We start from the raw sequence: 20,905 nt of genomic DNA on the forward strand, positions 1-20,905 counted from the left end.
CGATCACTCCTATGATAGCCAGGTGAAAGAAGGACGAGAACGCGAGGGACCGGGGATGTGGTCGAGGGAGGGAGGAAAAAACACGAAAAGAAGAAGCACAAACCCTCCTGTCGGTGCGAGAAACTTACGATCCACCACCGGCGCTGCTGCCACCGCCGCTACCGCCACTACCACCAGCCACCTGGTCTGTTTCTGATATTTACTCTCACTCTTGCTCTTTCTCTCTCTCTCTCTCTTTGGTATCGACTAAATCTTATTGTACGTACACGTCTACATATATTACATTATAGAGATAGGGCCCCAACCGGCGAGACGGAACGTCTACGTTCAATTGTTATTTGTACACACGATTCTAATCGCTACTTAAGGCAACCAGCCCTTTGCACTTTATTAGAGATCCCGCGATAAATACATCGGTTCCCTCTTTCGTACGATTCTAAATATTATGCAGTTGATTACTATGCACTGTTTCCCGCAATCGATATCTCCAGCGGGTAAAACCGTTATTCGTCGATTCGTTCACAGCATGAATTCTATTCGTGAATACGTTTTCAATCCTATTCTTCGTTCCGAGATATCGTACGGAAACGATCGTTGCTCTCTCGACGGAGATCCTCGTTTTCCATAGCACCACCGTTGGCAATTCTCCCAGCAAACATTAGACAAACATACGTTTGAATCGATCGACAAACGTGAAAGCGATCGTTCAATGTATCCGCTTCCCGGCTACCGCTGTCCGAATTACTCGTAAACGAGTAGACCTTGTTATTCCGCGATTAAAAGTAAATATATAGAATATTTTTGGCAATACACGCGTAGAAACGAACTCTCCGTATAAAAATATGTTACGTTTTCTCGATATCACTGTTTCTTCTCTTTTCTTTTTCTCTTTCTCGCTCTCCCTCTCTCTCTCCCGCTCTTAAGTGTACATATATGGGTTAGTAGATACGAATTCTCCTATTTTTCTGTTAAATTTTTGCTTTTTATTCTTTCTTTCTAAGCGTCGAATGAGGTTCCTCCAAAATTCCTGCTCCTTCTCTTTTAGCTCTTTTTCCCCATTGTCTACCCACTTCCCTCTTCCCTTCCCTTAGTTTCCCACTCCTTTGCTATTTTCATCTCGATTTCTCGTTCACCGTTTATTTTACCTTTACCTCTTTCTCTCTCTTCCTCTCTCTCTCTCTCTTTCTCTTGATCTCTATCCCTTCTCTACCTCTGTCTCTCTTTCTCTCCCTCTCTCTCTTTCTCTCTCTATCTCGCTCTTCCTCTCTCTCTCTCTCTCTCTCTCTTTCTCTCTTCTCACTATGTTTACGCGTATTCTTTGTACTCGAAACGAACAATGAACCGTACTGAAACGCTATTTAGCGGAAAAGGTCAGCTAGCCTTCCCTTTTCCTTTGTTTTCGTTCGACTTGCCCCGTTAATCATGGATCGGCGATCCGATCCGAGTCTTGGAAAAAAATTTCGTCGATGAGCAAGAACGGGTACGGGAACGGACCGAGTGCAAGAAAATAGTAGTAATAGTAGTACTAGTAAGTAGTAAAGAGATATATATATATATAACCAGGTACCTAATCACTCGTGCGTACAAACACGGACGCTAATTTCATCTACAATACGGGGATCTAGCTAAAAACCGCGTCGGTGCATAGTCGTTCCTCGTCGACGTTACACGTGAGCCTGCACGTGCCCCCCGAAAACTATACGACCGCAAATCGCGCAACGACAACCACGACCTGTTTCGTCCTGCTCGGCGAAAGAGTAACAACAACGTTCCCTCGACCCAAGGACTTTCCCGACGCGATCATCTGCGATACGGTTTTACTACTTGACGGATCGAGTCAGGGGAGTGCTACGCCGAAACGTTCCAGATCGGTTACGGTCGATCACGATAGAACTCTATATCCGGCAGCGACTGATGCAGAGAAAAATCATTCACGAGCATCCGACGCCTTTTCTTAACGTATGACGAGCGGATCTGGCGTGTGCCTCCAGTAATCCTCGAGAGTATCACTCGTATCCCCGTCCATCGTGATATATCCGTGATGTTCCGCCGGATAAGCTCCAGAGGGTATCGGTGTGCCAGCTCCTGGAGGAAACCGCCAGCAGGTCAGGAGCAAACAATATTTACCACCTCCGTTTAATCAGAGAAATCGAGTGTCAATCGATCGATCCCTCGGATTATTCGCGGACTGTGATAATAATTATCCAGCTCTTTCGACTTTCCCCGAACGAGTGGTAAATTAGTAGTGTCCGCAGCCGCGAACGCGCGTTGCTCCAGACTACTGCGCTGGAGAACAGGGAAGAGGAGAGAGAGCTGCTACCCGCGAGGGGAATCAATACCGCGGCGGTCCTTGTGGAGAGAGAGCGAACGGGGGGGGGGGGGAGGTGGCGATAGAGGGAACGAACACGGCACGGACGAACGGACGGACGGACGGACCACCAGCCAGCAGCCGGTACTAGTAGGGAAACGAAACCTGGGTGAGGGGATACGCGAAGAGGTCGCGGAACCGGGAAAATGGGTGATGGCATAGAAGGAGTGACAGACAGTGGGAGACGAGACGTCAGCCGGAGTGGGGGATGTTGCTATTGCTATTTGCTATTTGCTATTTGCTATTTGTTATTTGCTAGTTACTAATTTCTAGTTGCTTGTTGCTAGTTGCTAGTCGTTATTTGCTATTGCTCTCTCGCTATCGTTGATCCTACGGCGAACAATGTGGCGAAGCAATACAGTTGTCACAAAATCAAAGAACTTTGAACAGACATAATACGATGCTACTTTTTGTACGTTACAGCTAAATTATGAAATATGGGAAAAAGTAGAGAGAATGGTAGTATGAGGCATTTTTCAACATTCACAATTGATATTAATCTTGAAATATTCCAATAAAACTATAATCTATGTGATACCATGTACAGTTTCACTTTTGTTTTCAATGACTTCTTCAGATTAAAGTGATTAATATAAAACATCGCTTAATTGTGATCCCAACTTCAAACAGTAACTTAAACAATACTACAAAAATTGATAGAACATATGAAAGTGGATGTAAAAATTCTACCAATATTTTTGAACATTTTTAAATTTAGTCACGCAAATATTATTACATAACAATTAGCTGCAAAAAATAATATTTATTCGAATGCAGTTGTTTGTAAAGAAGAGCATACTGTTCCGTATTGTGTACTTCAAGTTATGGAACACAGGGACGTGGTACGAAAACGGCGTTCTATATTGGGCAAATGCTTGTACTTTACCATTTTATTTGTATTATTTTTGTATTCATATTAAGTAAATATTTCAAACTTTATTACGTTACCAAGAAACACCAATCTATCGAGCAGTAATATAAATATTCAACGATGAAGCTTTTCAATTGTAATAAAATCGATGATAATCTTATACACCCTGAAATGCGTTCCATAATAGGTAATTTTACCTTATACTAGAGCTCTTACTTATGAGATACTCGGGTGCTCGGGCATTTCATAAGATATATGAGACACATGAAATACACGAGGAAATAAGATCGCGTACAATTGAAAAGGCCAGTAAAATTCTAATCTGGTGTAAAAATTGGACAGTGTAAATAATATGATAAAATAATATTAAAAAATGATTTCTACTTTACTTTTGTTATTTCTTGAAATGTAAAATATAATACCCTCGATGATGTATATTTTAATTTTCATCGCCTGACGGTGATATTTTTTTCGTCATACCTCTAATATAAGTTGTAATTTTAATTCATATTTCGATGTTATAAAAACTTTTAAAGAATCAAGGAAATAAACTATTCTTTATTTATTTTCGTAGTCTGAAGTTATACGAAACTAATTCTTCCAATTTGTTAGCATCCGAATTATTTATTGTCACGTAAAATAATCCTCAAACTAAAAATTCAACTTAGAACTTACTTATTCGATGAAAATTTAGTTAACATACCTTCAAGTGCATTAGGTTTTCAATTTCAAGAAATAAATAATCTGAATGATAATAATTCAGAACTCGAAATATATCTATTAGAACCACGAAGATTGTAATAAATCATAATTGAAATCTGACGGTCTGGTGGAAGAGTTTAGATAATATTAAAAATTATCAAATTTGACAAAGATATATTTAAACATTCCAACTACGTCTATTAATTCAATTTATTCTCTAAAATATCTGCTAAAATATATTGACATTCTTAATAGCGTTATTTCAAAGTCAAGGCGTAATGTAGAAAATGATTAAAATAATAAGAATTTGGTTTACTTATTTTTTCATATTATTTCCACAGTTCAATCTTGATGCCATCAGATTAGAATCTTAGTCGCAGTTCTACGCGGTTTTGTTTCTTCACATATTTAATATATTTCACATATCTTATAATATACTTGGGTATCCGGGCAATAATTGTCTATCTCAATATCTGAAGAGTATGCAAGTAGCCGGGTATCTCATAGGATCAATTGAAGTAATTCGTGCTACTTTATGCATTATTTTCCGTAATGACCTTGACACGTTGATTTAAAATGAGGTCGGAAAATGTATCTACTACTTCAGAACTCTTAAGAAATAGCACTGGGTTATTCAAATCATTTCAACGAAAAAATTACGATTTCGTTAGCTTTTTCACTTAAATCGATTTCTTTTTCAAAATTTTGATGTGATAGATAAATTTTGCGACCGGATTTGAAATCAGCAGTAACTGTACATGGTATTGGACGAATCACAATTTTCATAAAATGCTTCAAGTTTAACGTACTTTTTCAAGATTAAAAATATTTCATTCTTTCTATTTTTCCTTTATTCTGCAATATTTCAGCTTTAACGCAAAATAATCATCGCTCCATTTCATTTCTATGAAAAATTCTTTGCTTTTGACGCAACTTTGTCATTTCACCTCATAGCGCGGCGCGACACGCAACTTTTGCACCACCTAAATGCTCATGTTTCAGATTCTTTGGTAAGAACGGTTTCGCATTATCGAATTTCCAATTATTATTTCGCAGATTTTGCACCCCAATTGACAAATTCAAACGTACGATCACGATTGTCTCACTTTGCTGTTCTAATTACGTTAATCATCGGAATTGAATGGTGGAAAGAGTAACGTTGAAACTGAGAATTGAAATCGATAACAGTCGTTCAAGCGGAAGATGACAATTGGGTAATATGAGAACATTCTAAACTTTGTTATCGAATCTCGTTACCGTGCATAGACGTCTATTATCACATTCTGTTATCTAAATGATAAGAAGTCTAGACAGTGAAGCGTTACCGCTTATAACATATATCACTGTAGACACGGCTTTTGATAGTTTGCCTATGAAGCCAAGACGAATCATCTACATGATGTTACACTGAACTCGATATATAGCCAATGCTAGTGCAATATATCTCCAATTTCGAAAGTCTCAAAATTGTAACTAAATCTACCAAGCAGACAATAGTTGTGAAGATATTTTTAACGATAATAATATTCGTGTAATGAAATGGCTACTACAGTCTCCGGAGTTAAACCTTATAGAAATGTCATTAATTGATATAGATAAGCATATAAAAGAACAAAATCCAAGAAATAGTGAACAATTATTTCTTGTGCACAAGAAGCACGTAATTCAATAATAGCAAGCAGTTGTAAGAGACCTATAAAATCTATACCATGAAGATGTGCTGCAGTCGTTGAAAACGAATATTTACATACAATATATTAATACAATAGAATTTTGAGACAAAGAGGTATAAAAAAATATAGACATTTCCGATGTGTATTTGAGTATGTATCCGTGAATAATGTAACACTTAAATATAAAAATATAAAAAAACTTTATAGTTATTGTAAATTAAGGTAAACTATTTTGTTCTTCATTAATATGCGTTGCAATATTATGGAAAGTATAATTGACATAACCATATTATTTATTTGAAATCATTATCTTAACTGTACGTAAGTATACGACCACAACTGTACATGATCTAAGCGACACGTACAATTGGTAACAAATGAAAACGCGCCCTTAACAATGAAAAAATCATTCGCATGAACTGAAATAGTATAATAAACGATTTAAATGATAGAACAGTCACGTAAATGACAGATGAAATTCTTAGTGATTTTGACAGTAGATGGTGTTACATATGAAACAATAGTGCACCACTCGAGTCTTCTATTTAAGCTATCAGACAATGAAAGAAGCCAAGTCGAACTATCCAGATTGATAATCAAACATACAAGACTGACACAAATTCCTTTTTCAAAATGAAACTGCACCTTAATGTGAATTATGCAATCTGCTATTCATAGTCTAAAATATGATTCTAAAGTGTACGAATTTAGACAAATCTAAAACGAAATCTACAAATAGAATACGGAATATGGAATGGCACATTAAAATAGCCGCCCCTAAAGACCAGACTGTCGATACGATATTAAAAATTAAAAAAAGAAAGAACGTTGCATATATGGGTCACCTAGAGTTTCGAAGAATCAAGGTTCTACTGTAAAGAAACTTTCTATTATCATTCCAACGAGTGTACGTCGTCTAATGCTACATAATTGAACGTTTCCGAGGTTTCAGTACATGTTTTAAAATTTTTATTTTACTTTATTTTAAAATATTGAACGTTTACTTTATGTAACGACACATGAGAAATATTTAACTAGTGACAAAAAAGATACAGTAAGGCTAACGGCAAAGTGGAAGGTATTCGATAAGATTTTGCTGAATTGTATTATTTACTGTATTCTTTCAAACTGTATGTTATCAAACAAATCGCTTTTAATCTATTCCTATCAAAAAATCTAAAACAATGAGAAATTTAGATACTGCTAACGATATGCACCGAAGTGTACAGCTGCTACTACTGTTGTTGCTTTCGCTATAGTTACTGCTTATAGGGGATAGCACTCTCAAGATATCCTATCGAAAGCTACTACGGGGTTGATCATTTTTCTTCGGGACCAATGTACAAGAAACGCGAAACGATACGGCGTGGATCGTTTTGATTCCATTTCAGTTCTCCTCGTAAAAATTAAAAAACCGTTTTTTTTTAAATAAAATCTAGTGTAAAACGAATTATGTGTCAATTCTACGTCGGGCACAACTGTTCGAATCTACACAGCCCGAACGATTTTCGTTTTTGTTTTATACAATTTAAACGTCACAGTTATTTTTTCTGTGAACATTTTGTGAACTGGACGAAGTTGTAAATATATGATTTTCAAACGGAAATTCGCATTACATATCGGATGATCTGATTTGTTCCACGAGAGTTTCGATATGTTGCGCGAGATGATGTAAAGTTGCAGTTGTGCCTGACGATGGACGATAGATCAATAAAAGACGAAAGAGAGATCAAAGTTTGTTGTGTCTTATCAAACGATGTTTGCAGATTTCATTGAATACAGTAATACCTCGATCGATGGTACGTAAACTAATGTTGAAGAATTCTATTGTAATTTTGGACAATTTCGATTACATTTTTAAAAAATCGTGTAATTTATATGATAATTATAATGTTATTGAAAAATTATTTCTGAGAGTTTTCAGGAAAGTATTACGTTTTAAAATAATGGAGCACTACGTCGGAGTGCTGCGACTAGAGAATACTACTCTCTCTCTCTCTCTCTCTCTGCCCCCCTCGCCTGTCTCACGAGATTTCTTTCTACCTCTGTAGATTACACTTTCCATGCGTTGATGAAATATATTGAAGTAAATGAAGTGAGGTGATCAATAACTTATGACGCGTTATGGTATCTTAATTTAACTCTCAATTATAACCGGATAATTAAATATTCAGCTTTATTCAATGGTCATTTTAAACCATGAAGAACTCCATGTAATAATTTGAAAAAACGTTGTGCAACTTTAAGCGAGACGCTTATCAACAACTAATTATACGTGGAAAATAAAATTCATATCAGAAGAGATCGAAAGAAATTAACTTTTGATAAATTATCTAATACCAATTATACATAAAAATCTGTAGCTTCTAACTTAACTGAACCTTTCAAGAACGTATATGATTGACACATATCTATAAAAAGTATGTTTTAATTTTCAGCAGAAGCCCAGGTAAGAAAATTGTGAAGCTTTAATATCTTCCACCATTTTAAAAATTCTCAAACCATTTACTTTAAGTTGATAAAAGTTATTCTCCTTTAAGAAGTGTTTAAATATTAATGAAAGTAACTTTATATTTAAACTTTTGTTAGTAATGAACTGTCAATGATTTCAAACGCATTATTTTTCATTTAATTTGATTTTTAAGAATATATACAATTGACGCAAATCTGCAGAACGCAAAAGCAATCTTTATTATCTCCTTACTTCTTAAAAAATTTCAAACCATTTACTTTAATCTTAAAAGCAAGTCAGTAAGTAAGAAAACGAGTAAGTAAGTTAGTCAAATAAAATGACCCTATCTTCCTTTATCAATAATGTTCCTCATAACGATTCAGCTTCTTGGAAATGAAGAAGTTCCTCTCGATTAAGTAAGGTATTACTATATTTCTAATACAAAATTCTACAAACCGTTTGCGAAAATTTTGAAATCTATTCTGCGATACTGTAATCAATACAAAGGGAAAAGAGACACTTGTTTGATTGCGGCAGTTATAGATCAGCAACAACCACGTACCGATACCCCATTTATCGTAACGATTTCAACAAGAAAAAAAATGTACAGTCGAGAGAAAATCTTGGCGGCTCGAGGTATACGTTTGCGCATGCACCTGTTGACAAGGAAAATCTATCTTCGACTTCCCGATTATACCGACCCGTAAATTACGGGGTTAGATATTTCTTTCAATTCGTCTCTGATTTTGTGCAGAAACAACTGTACCGTACTTGCAAAAATATATATTTTAAGAAAAAGTAAACGAAAAGTTTTGGACATTTTAAGCACTTCTTATCCTTCAGATAAAATTAGATTTTGTTGATATTCATTTACTGAAAAATATCAGTGCAAGAACACGAACTAAAATTACTGTAATCAGAAAGATTCACAAAATTTGTTATTACAATTATAGTTATTCTTGCAATAAAAAATCATATACGTTTTAAATAAATTTTCATACAGTGTGCATGCTAAGACATTAATAATTTCTCAAAATTCGTTCAATTTTAATTGCAGTTTGTTTTTCGAATAAAATGTTCATAAAATGTTCAAAACAATTACTACATTGTTTCACATATGCAGAATGTAGCAGGTCAATGCAGACTTAATTCTCAAATTTTGCATCTACAAATTCTGATTGAAATACTTGGACGCGCTTTGACAGAAGCGAATGAATCACTCGTCTGTTGTAACGATGTTCCAGACAGCGTAAAGATGTCAATAATTCGAACATCCTGTGCACCGGATTACGTTACAGAATGTTACATTACGCTGGGTAAAAGGTTCAGCTAATTTATGAAGGTTCATGAAACAAATGTATGGTTTTCTCGCGTCCACCAATCGGCGCGTTTACAGCACACATACAGATCTGTGCATGAGCTATAGTTGTAGCAATAAAATTCTATATTCGTGCGCTTGCGCTTCCGTCTGCTTTCGCGCAGGCGTACAAATAATACAATTATCGATACTAAGAATTTTGTCCACGAAATTGCAGCATTGTTCCTCCCGCTATTGCGTAAACGCAACATAAAAGTATTACCGACGTTTCCGGATATCTCAAATTTCAAACTTGTCTATCTGGATTTGAAACATTTCGTCCAAGTATTCATTCCAATCATGAAAGAGTTTCACTATTGAAATCACTGTTTTATCATTGCAAGACGAATAAAGAAAATTCCTAAATAATTCAAACTGTCGCTGATTTTCCTTGATAACATTTTCGCTAATATCGAGGGAAGAACCCGTTTCGTTGGTACCGAGTTCCGAGATACCGGTCGCGGCACTATTATAATTAGCAACTTTGTTCGATCGACTCACCTCCGAGGATGTCAGGTAACAAAGTCTCGAATCCGTGCTTTCCAAAGAAGCCTGCTGCACGATCCCGTATCTACTCTCTCTGTCGGACATATAGTCGGACCTCACGCTGTCCTGTCTGTCGAAAGTGCCTCTGTAAAATGATAAAGAAAGAGCGTGCTCTGCTGTCAAGTAGCAATGGCAATACAATAAACAGAAGTCGAAATTACGATACACGAAAATATTGTTAGAAGGTGTTGCATTAAAAAGAAGTTTTACGGAAGATCAATCGAAAAGTAATTTCAAACTTCAAACCAACCTTTTTTCGTTTAACTGCGTATGTATCTTGAATACGAAAAAATAAAGCCGGTTACTGCAGAGTGACCAGTTTCGTCTTTGCTGTGTTTTTCGGACATAAGTAATTGTATATTTATTGAATGAGACAAATAATATTTTGTATTAGAAAAATAAACAATATGATAGAATAAAAAAGTTTAATAAATTTTATTCGATAGATATAAAGAATTAATTATGTCCGAAAACGAACCATAGGCATAGCAATTGGATACTCCACATTAACGGCTCCACTACCCTAGTCAGTCAGTATAAAAAAGAACACTATGTTTCCATTTTCCAAGATATATAGCTAAACCAGACTGAAAACAGAACTACTAAACAATCAATGAATAACTCTGTGAGGATTTTTGTTAGCGAAATATAAGGTACTTCAACATTGGAGACTACACGAATAAAAAATCAATTTTGCAATGTTTAGAAACAGTAAGATCAGTTTTGTGGAATTTAGGTACAGTAGATGGGAAAAGATATGGTATACGATATCTTTCATGCAACGAATGAAAACGTCCGGTTTCTTACCTCTGTTCCAAAGAGTCGGCCCGATTCGACTTGTACCCGCTGTCGTTCAGACTACCTTCGTGCCTGAGAGATGGCAGAGAGTCCCATGGAGACTCTCGTTTGTGTCCCATATAACTTGGATTTATCGAGCTCGATGCACCGGATCCCAGAGTCGAGCTTCCCGATTGCCATCCATCGGAATGCCGGAACCAATGCGCGCGAGCCGATTCTCCGCTGCAGCTGGCGCATCTTGAAATATCATTGATCACGCATACAGTTTGTCCAATTCATGCATCCTCTTTCAACGTGCTCTGTTCCACTGATCGATCATATCTGATAGACCCTAACTGACGATATCTCAATGGAACATCACAAACGACTCCATAATTACCTGGAGTTGTAGTCGCTCAGATATCCGCGATCACGATCGACGTCCCTCTCCCTCTTCTCCCGCACCATTTCGTTGCGGTCGCTGTAGTAGCCGTCCCTATCCTTGCTGTTTTGCCTTTCGTTGCAGTATCGATAGGACAATGGCAAAGTCGACGACTTGTTGTTGGAGCCAGGACCTGGGCAAGTAGAAACAACGTGTTGAATGAAGTCTAGAGTCGATGATCCGGCTTAAGTAGCTCGACTTACGTCTCCGCGACACGTGGGGCGTACGCTGCACGTTCAGTGGTATGTTTTCCGCCAACTCTGCAACATTCGAAGCGTTTGGATAGGTCGGTATCCTGAGATTGCGGAACACTCGATCAGATTTCGAACTGCCGTTGTCGAATTCTCGGTGACATGTTCAGTTTTTTGCGATCAGTGAAATGATGGGATCGTTACCTTGCAACAATACTGTTCAATGTAAAAATTTATGTAGTCGATAAAAATGATGGTTGAACTTTTGTTTCACGTGCAGGTCAACGCATAGTTAGGTAACAGCTTTGTTGTGTAGAACTTGTCTATGAGAATCCGGTGACAGCAGATCGTGCTACCTTTTCTTCGAGGACTGTAGACTTTGTCTGGTCGGGAGGTTGCGGGAACGAGTCGGAAACTCACCTAGGTTCTCCATGCTCTGGGTGAAGAGCGCCTCGAAGGTGCGCAAGCTGTAACTCTCCGCATCCATACCCTTCTCCAAGGTGTTCCTCAGGTGCATCTCGTACTCTAGCAGCAGCCTGCTGGTCGGGCTGCCGGGTGTCGATACGGATTGCATGTTTTGCTGTTGATATGTCTGGCCACTGTTGCAGTGCCGCGAGTTACAATGAGTGGGCTGCTCCATGTCCGAATTGCCATTCGACGAGCTCGGCGTGGTCGCGTAACACTGATTATCGAAGATGACATTGTCCGACGGCGGCGACATGTCACCTGTGCACCGATTACGTTCCGAATCTAAATACGGCCTGCCTCTGCTGCCTACGACAAAACAGGTGCCCCCTCGTGCAGCAATTCGAAACGGCGACGGTGTTCGGACGAAAAGTATCGTTAGAGTTAGGTGTCCCGTTCGGAACGGTTCAACGATGCGTTGACATGCGCCATGCACCATGCGCCATGCACCCCTGCTGACCGATCCACGCACCCCATGTCACTTTATTTATATAACACGCCGAGTACCTTTCTCTTTTTAAACGTTATGACATTCAGCAGTGATATACACTCCGCGCGAGCGCGCGCGCATACGCGTGTCGACCTCTCGCGTAAAAGTCAACTATGTTGGCGACTTAACCCCTTGCCTTATCAATTATCTCCTGGCCACGCTGGCGAGTGGCGATTTAGTGCTAATCTCGTTTCCAAGCAGAGGCTGAGAACTTGTTGATACGACGTGAGTATGTGTTTATTTTAAACGATTCATGATCGTACGTATTGAATCGTACCGGGTACAGTAGAATTGGTGGTGCATCCAGGCAAAGGATGATTTCATACGCAAACAATGTGTTAGAAATATGCGATAACCTTTTTCCATTTAGGATATATTTTTCGAAAGGTTATTCCAGCTGAGAAATTAGCATCGCGGTTATTAGTAAAATTTATTTTTATTGCTATAAAAATATTAATTATACGTGGGAAATACGTTAACAATTGATTCTAGAACTATAAAATCGGTTAAAACGATTGGTTTCTGATATTTTCATTTACAGTTACTCAAATTGTAAAAACGTTGCTATCGGAAACGGTTGGATAAACTTCTTTGTTCAAGCATATACAATGAAAGCCATACACTTGAGACCATTTGAAAAACGGTATAACTTTTTCCAATCTGGACTATTTTTATATATACCAAAAAAACTGGTCTGTTAGACAATACTTAAAACACTTGTTTTTAATATTTCTATTACTTAAAATGACAAGGAACAAAAAAATCTCATGTTTTTAAAATTTTTTATTTAAAAACTCGAAAGAAGCGTTTTAGTGATTGTTTAGTAAACTAATCCCTCTATCACTTAAAAAACTCATGTCATTTAGTTCTGTTTTAAAATAGTTATACCGTCTTTCAAACGAACTTAAGTATTTGTCCACCACTGCATGTATTATACAAGAAATCGTACGAAGTTTGAATAAATCCAGTTTTATTACTGTTATAGTGCTATAAAAAGTATTCTTATACTTTTAAAATGGAACAAGCTTTTTAAGATTAGTCCAATTAACTTTTCGAAATGGTGTAACTGACTTATTAAATTTTGTCAAAATAAATTTTACAGAAATTGCATTTAGTTGATCGCAATTTGAAAAATATAAAGAAGCAAATTTGCTTAATTATTTTCGTTATTCCACAATTTTAGTTAAATTATTTTTAAATATTATCTAATAAATTGGTGTCTCTACTTCAAAAAAATTCAATTCATTTGATTGAATTTGAAAAAAAATCATTTTGTTTTAAAAAGTATGCGTTCAGACCTAAAGATTTTACTAAAACCGCGAAACTCGTAACAATGGTAAAATTTTTGTAAATATCCCATTTGTCAAGTCTGCGAAAAAAATATATTTTTGCGAGTAGAACAATTTTTGATGTTATTAAATTTAATTCTGTTCAAAATGAAGTCTCAAATTAAAAAATCATAAATTTTCGATCTATTTTTTAGATGTAGGATTACTTCATAATTATTGAATTCAACAGAATGAATTCACCTGTATCAATATTATAAGGCAAGAGGTCAACATTTTAACGAGGGTTTCTCGTGTAACCTATCTGTGTCCCTGTACAATTATTTATTGAACCAATCTAAACATATCTGCCATATCCGGTTGGTGTTATTTTTGTATTTTGAAGGAGGAGCCAACCTTTGTATTTCAATTATTTATTTATATTTTCATAACTCGTAAATGTTATGCTTTTAATAAAGATCTATAATTAAAGATTAAAATTTTCAGGAAATAATTATTTTTAAAACGAATAAATTCTTTTTCTTCTGTTTTTCAAAAATTATTTTTAAATTAATAAAAGCATTCTATGTTTTTGAATTTAACGCGTACGAGGATGTTTTTCCTCACCTATTCAATCCAGCAATTTAATGTCACTAAAGGCTGATATATTCTCATAAAATATTTTATTATGTCATCGATCGACATTGTAGGTGCGTACAAGCTATGAGACGCGACGCACGTGATACAGAACGTGTTAATTACGCATGGCAATTTCGTCATGAACATTAAGTATCCAATAACTGTTAGTTATAATATTACCTGATGTAAAAATGCTCAAGATTAAAACGACAATTTTATACACGACAATTATAATACTAATACATTGCCATTCTTAGAAGAAAAACAAATTATTATCCATTGGATAAAAATTAAATTTTTCATGAAAAAAAATATGCAGGATATAATTTTTATAAAAATGATGGTCTCTGTGGTGGCTGTATAATTTCTTCCTTGAAGTACAAAACCAACACCAATCGAATACAACAAAACCCTCAGATTTATCTAGTAAATAGCCAAGCAAAACTACTTTTTGTATCTTTCATTCCTCAGTTGTCATGACTAAACAATACCATGTATATGAGAATGAAAAATTATGATATTGACGTCTCTAGTATCGTTAGCAAATATCCTGTGAAGCAAACATTGGAATTAACATTAGAATTCACACTAGAACTACCAATGACTAACTGTCATTGCCTTCTAAAAATCACAAAGCTGCATTTATTTACGTTGCATGCAGCTTTTATTGCAATATAGTAACTCTTTACTAATGTACCACAAAAGCACGTATACTAACATAAGCAAGTGAATTATAAATTCAAACATTTTTTGTAGAGTCCAGTAGTTCTAGAGTTTAAATTTTCAACTAGTTTAAATGCTAATCAAATTTCGCATATCACATTAGATTTTCAAATAGATAAATCAAAATTTCATTTCTACGAAAACTTATTAGTCTGATTTATTATAGTATATTTGTAAACCATTAATTTTATAAAAAGATTTCGATTTACTTTGCAATTGACAAATCTATGATTCTATGCAAAATTCGCCGATCATCTGTATCTTATAGTTAGTTAGTAATAAAAGTTATTAATAAAAAATTTGTAATATGTACCAATATACTGGTGTCCCATGTCGTGGACACTCCTGGAAGCCTGGAATTTGTTGCTGTACGGAGCTCGATACGGATGAGCATAGTTCTCATTCTCAGACTCTTGCATGACGTACTTCTGATTGTTATTGCTCGGATGATAATAGCTATGGTGGCTGTGTCTTTTTCTGGTCATTTCCGGCGACGTGGCGGGACTGTCTATGCTCGATATCGGCTTCAGCATCCTCTTCAGGGTGTTCGAGTCTAAACTAATCCCACCGTTCTGCGCGTTCTCGATCCTCATATCGTCTGTGCTCTTGCTCTTTGGCTTTTTACTGCTGTGATTGTTGTTCACTATGTTAAAGATATTGCCGTTTTGAATCTCCAAGTCGGTGTAATCGGCTGATTTCGTATGGTGCAGCTGCTCTTTTCGCAGAGATTTATTCTGCAATGTGCCGCCAGCTTGGGTGCCTTCCGATTTCAGCATTTCGGGGCCATTTTGCTGGGTGCCAGTGTCTTGATTCTGCTTCGGTGTTTTCTTCGGGGAGACCAACGTGCCTTTTTCCTCGGGGCTGTCGATCTGCAAGCCAGCGTAAACAGTTTTAGACAGCACACGTGCAACAGTATAATGGAATGCTTTTGTCAATTTGCATGTCGAATGTTAGTCTTATTCGTAAAAATTACTTTTACTGTATCAGGCAAATTTCAAGTCGAAACAATAATGGGTTTCATAAAATAATTTTTACATAATTATTACATATTAATTTTAATATTATCTAATATGTTTATGCTATAGTATCTAATATATAACGGTCAGTTATTTACAAGATAGTATCCAGTATATTTATACTATTGTATTTAATATATTTGTATCGGAATATCTAGTATGATAGTACCGTAGTACCTGATATATTTATACTGTAGCATCTAGTATATTTATACTATTGTACCTAATATATTTATACTGTAATATATAGTATAAATACTTCAGCCTAGTTGTACTATGCTGTCTATGTGATTTTCAATTATTTACGTTCTCGTAATTAGCGTACCTATGAAACATCATGATTATTTTAAGAATCTGTTCGATACAAGCCAATCGATATAATCCAATGTTCATGAAATCTGCAAAATATTTGTTTCGAGATTGTCAAGTAAAAGTAGACTTTGGTGAATGACTCATACAGTATAGAGCAAGATGGAGCAATAACCTTGACCACCTAGAATACCTCCGTTATTTTTAGTGGTGCGAACAAACTTTATTCGCAAAAGTTTATGGTACCGTGGGTCTACAACCTTTCAGTAATTTTCTGTCAGATAGAGGTTTCTAAGAAATTTTAAGCTGTCTTTCATATTTCAAAATTACAATTTCTAAAAATTTTACGCATTAAATCAAGAAAGTATTTGCGTATTCAATTGTTTACAATGTGTAGCTAACTGTTTACAAAGTGTCGACAAATCTATATTGTTCTAATGTATCATCTTAATTTACATTGTAAAAAATATTAAGTGTGAAAATAATTTTGCTTAGGTTGCAGGTCAATAAACGTGTGGAATATTATAAACGGTGATCCGACCGAACTATCACGATGTCCAACATCGATTACAACACGATTACAACAATGCATGATCATGGTAAAAGTTATTTTACTAAATGCTAATTTGCCTGTTCATTACTTGCAATTTCTACTTCTTTTATACATTCAGGGTGGTCCAGTAATGAGCTTGAATATCTCTGTTATCGCTGAACATATGAAGAAGCATTATTAACGAAAGTATTTCACTATATCGAAATTTATAATATAGCAATAATCATTTTTTTGTAACTGGAGAACGTTCAGAGATTTTTAAGTAGAATCGCAAACTTTTTTATACATTATTTGATACAGCTCGACATTTCCTATAAAAATACTACATTTCTTAGAAAAAATACCTATAATAAAGACATAAATAAAGTACAGAGAAATATAAAACTGTGTCACTTTATAATTCGAATGCTTTTTTGTTGTAAGTCGTCTTGATTTCATTACTTTGATGACAACTTCCATTGTCATAGTGGAAATAAAAATCTTCCAACTCATACCAGTGTTCCAACCTTGATATTAAAAAGATTTTCTCAGTCATGAATATGCATTTCAGAGTCCGCATTTCTGTAAAAAATTCACATTTGTCTAGGTACTTAAGCCTCCATACAGCTTCATACCATACATACACATATGAATTATTATGTATATAATAATTTTTTCACGTACATTAATAAACATCTTTTTATAGAAAATATTTAACTGTATCAACTAATGTATAAAAAAATAACTGATTCTATTTTAAAAAGTGTCTAACTACTATTAAACAACTCTGTATAATGAAATATTTAAATTAATAAGGTATCTTTATATGTACACCAATGTTGGCATTAAAGCCAAATGATAGTGGCCAAATTATAGTTTTCAAACTTTTTATTTGACAATAGATTTCCTTATTCCAGTCTATATTATAATGGAAATTGTTCAAAATCTAAATTATACATAAAAGCCAAATTATAAATAATAACGACTTTTAACACTAGAATAGCAAACTATTTTGACAAAAATATAACTGAGATCGCTTATGATCATTCACAATTCTATTTATCAATTTTGTTCAACTTATTATTTAAGCTGCTCCTTCTGGATACTCTAGTTTTCCTATAGACTTTAATTAAACATGTGAAAATTTCAATTAATTTTTAGAAAATAGACAGTCAGATAACAGTATTTGTACTATAAGTGTATTCGAGTTATTAATATTAATTAATATTAATTCGAGTTATCAATATTAATATTCGATTGATGTAGTGCTAAAAACTCGATTTTCTAGGAAACAAGACCTAGGATGGACTTTTGTTCTTGGACCTACAACAGTCATAAATTTCAAGTGATGAATTTTACTTTCAGTTATAAACATATTGTATAAATATTACTTATTTTTTTAACTTTTTTCGTTTTGAAATCTACAGATGCACATTTCACTTTCTTAAGCTCAACCACAGGGCTGTTTTTATGTTTCTCGTCTATTTTATCTATTAAAATTATTTTTTTAGGTACTCTTATGTTTACTATAACCATCTCAAAATTAATTTTCATCGATTTGGTAGTTCAAAGGTTATGATGTAATGAAAAAATGTTGATACTTTATTTTGCAGAATTGTAAAATTAACAATTTTCAAAATTTTACAAAACTCTTCTTAATGTATTTATATATCGCTAAAATTTTTCAGCGAAATTTGTTCATCAATATCTTAACCGGTATTCCAAAAAATGAAAAATCAAATTTAAGCGGTGATGGAGGTGGCAACTCAAGAAGTCTCGATTTTTCAAAAAAATTTTTATATATTCTTGTCAAGACAAAAATAGCATTCAACTTTTGCCTAAACTTTTCTTCAAAGTAAATTAAAAACGAATTACAGCGCGAACGGAGAATAGGTATGAATTATGGATGACTTACTCTACTTGTATATGGATTTTCATATTTTTTTTAATTTCCAGGTTTCCAAACCTCCCATACAAGTAACAAGAATTGAGAAATATGACTTGCATCTGCCGAGAAGCACAAACATTGAACAAGTCAGGATTGACAAAAGATATTCTTTTCAGCCGAATCAAAGTATAATCACATTTCTTTTGCAACCACTTCCATTTCGTCTTAATGTTTTGTCCGTTCCTATACTTGCTTCGTTTAGAATCATTTGCAGTTGTATTAGTAATGCCAGGAAACCTTGCCTTTTACAAACGATCCACTTATTGGCTGAAAATTTGAAAGGCCTCGACATTTCATTAGGAGATGTACAATCGAATATTCGTCGAGTAATATACTCCTAGCAGGTATAATGAGAGCTACATAGAATAGGCTCTTCTTAATTGACAGACTAATTTCGAGGTCAGCTGTCTGCTTTCTCATAAGTCTATAGATTGTTAGGTATGATTTTATCATCTTAATTTGTCTCGAAGCAAGATTCCTGTTTAAGTATCTCATGTAAAATATTTTCTTCCATAACTTCTTATACACCTTTATATAATAATAAACACAATGCTTTAACAGTTGCATGAAACATTAATATTGCCATCAGCCAAAATACGGTGAAAGAAATTAGTGTCCGTTAAAAAATACATCGATGATAGTTATGATTTATAAAGACTCGTAACACAAACGCTCCATAATATTTTCTTCAATGTCATAATAGCATAAAAAATGTAGTTAGGCGCGTGTGGGTGTTATTTACATAATTATTCTGCCCTTGTATTTCGTACACGTGTACCTTATTAAAAGTAAGTGCCACGTCAGCGGAGCGTCGTATCTTTTGTATAAGATAATTTGCGCAGCTCACTTCGTTAAGTGCGCCGAATTATTATTTTAAGAAGGCAAACTATTTCTGGTATGCTAAAATTAATTAACGCTATTGTTTTGTAGTAGGATAGATAAATACATGAGAAAAGGATGTAACAACGCAATGATCTGTGACGCTTTTGGTATTTATTTTTAGTATTGAACACGAAACTTCTTTATCAAGTGTCATAGCAGTCTGTGTGTGCGTGCAGCAATCGATTCGAATATCACAAAGAATGTACGAACTTCAGCAATCCGACCATTCGAATGTTGCGTTGACGCAAATCGACACCACTTCGAATTGTTATTTGCCTACCTAATTTCTTCAAATTAAATGAAATTTTCATATGTTTCGTTAGAGATGGATAATATTTGTAGAAAATACATTTCATAAACTATTCGAAACAATTAAATAAAATTTCAGTGGATGAAGTATTTTATTTTGATAATGTAAATCACACGATAAAATATTTTATCTTGATCATTTAATGTATAAAATAAAATGATTCAATTTTTGATGACAAGCCCACACTACCCTGATAAAACCAATCGCAAAATACACTCAAGCTACCTATGTCTACTTTATATTGTGCTGATAAACATTAGAAGCTGTTTTTGGCAAATGCTTGATAATTATATCTTTTTATAACTAATTTTATTAACTTTGCTAACCATTCCAAACATTACCAGAAATATAATCAGTATATTTCAAATAAAACACTATTTAGTAAGATATTGTAACAAATAAGAAATTTTATTTCCAAAGCTACAGTACTGTTCATAAGTATCCGATCGGTTTGACAAGTTTGGAAAATTTGATAGCAATCGATATTTATTGCATGTATTTGTTTTATATTGCATTTACGTTTTATAATTAGATATATAATCGTTGCAATAAAAATATTTTCTGCATTATTTAAGCTTTAATGTCTGTCTAAATAACATTCCTCAACAGATCCGCTTTTTATTCGAATCCCAATAAAAAATAATACATATATACTGTCGTTATGATTATGAATTAGTTTAGACCGAAATTAGCATAAGTTATTGCTAAACATATGATCATTGTAATTACTATATATTTCATTTTAAGATATAATGGAAATATGAAACAAATGTAAAGGGTATATATCAGTTATCACCAACAAAAACTGTATTTTTCTCAGCTTTTGATACGATTCGAATACTTATGTACGGTATATGCACGATGCAAAACGAAATATTTATTTATTATATACAATTTCAGATAATATTTCACTCAGCCCTGTATTTTATTTTGCATTACGATTTTTT

At 34.6% G+C, this 20,905-nt stretch overlaps 1 protein-coding gene and 1 long non-coding RNA gene across 17 annotated transcripts in view; one reads left to right on the forward strand and one right to left on the reverse strand.

Moving 5' to 3' along the window:
* Positions 1–20,905, reverse strand: part of Sif (guanine nucleotide exchange factor still life) — a 62,208-nt gene that overhangs the window by 30,021 nt on the left and 11,282 nt on the right. For 9 of the 13 annotated variants that reach the window (XM_078183794.1, XM_078183791.1, XM_078183796.1 and 6 more), the window contains exons 7-12: positions 15,275–15,830; positions 11,800–12,153; positions 11,392–11,448; positions 11,147–11,321; positions 10,777–11,004; positions 9,925–10,054 (exon numbers count right to left, since the gene is read on the reverse strand). In XM_078183794.1, coding sequence (XP_078039920.1) covers positions 9,925–10,054; positions 10,777–11,004; positions 11,147–11,321; positions 11,392–11,448; positions 11,800–12,153; positions 15,275–15,830 — 1,500 coding nt within the window. Of the gene's footprint in view, positions 1–128; positions 1,876–9,924; positions 10,055–10,776; positions 11,005–11,146; positions 11,322–11,391; positions 11,449–11,799; positions 12,154–15,274; positions 15,831–20,905 lie in introns of those variants that run through there. The other 4 variants (XM_078183804.1, XM_078183802.1, XM_078183797.1 and 1 more) reach the window with 3 other exon arrangements.
* On the forward strand, positions 12,349–20,136 carry LOC144471598 (uncharacterized). 4 transcript variants are annotated; one of them, XR_013494314.1, is made up of 4 exons: positions 12,349–12,559; positions 15,672–15,910; positions 16,782–18,711; positions 18,775–20,136. It is a non-coding gene; the product is annotated as an uncharacterized LOC144471598 (long non-coding RNA). The 4 variants fall into 4 exon arrangements; XR_013494313.1 differs by lacking the exon at positions 15,672–15,910 and having other exon boundaries at positions 16,782–16,885; positions 16,958–18,711; XR_013494315.1 differs by lacking the exon at positions 15,672–15,910 and having other exon boundaries at positions 16,782–16,885; positions 18,107–18,711.

Source organism: Augochlora pura, chromosome 6 (genome assembly GCF_028453695.1).
Source record: "Augochlora pura isolate Apur16 chromosome 6, APUR_v2.2.1, whole genome shotgun sequence".
Lineage (NCBI taxonomy): Eukaryota > Metazoa > Arthropoda > Insecta > Hymenoptera > Halictidae > Augochlora > Augochlora pura.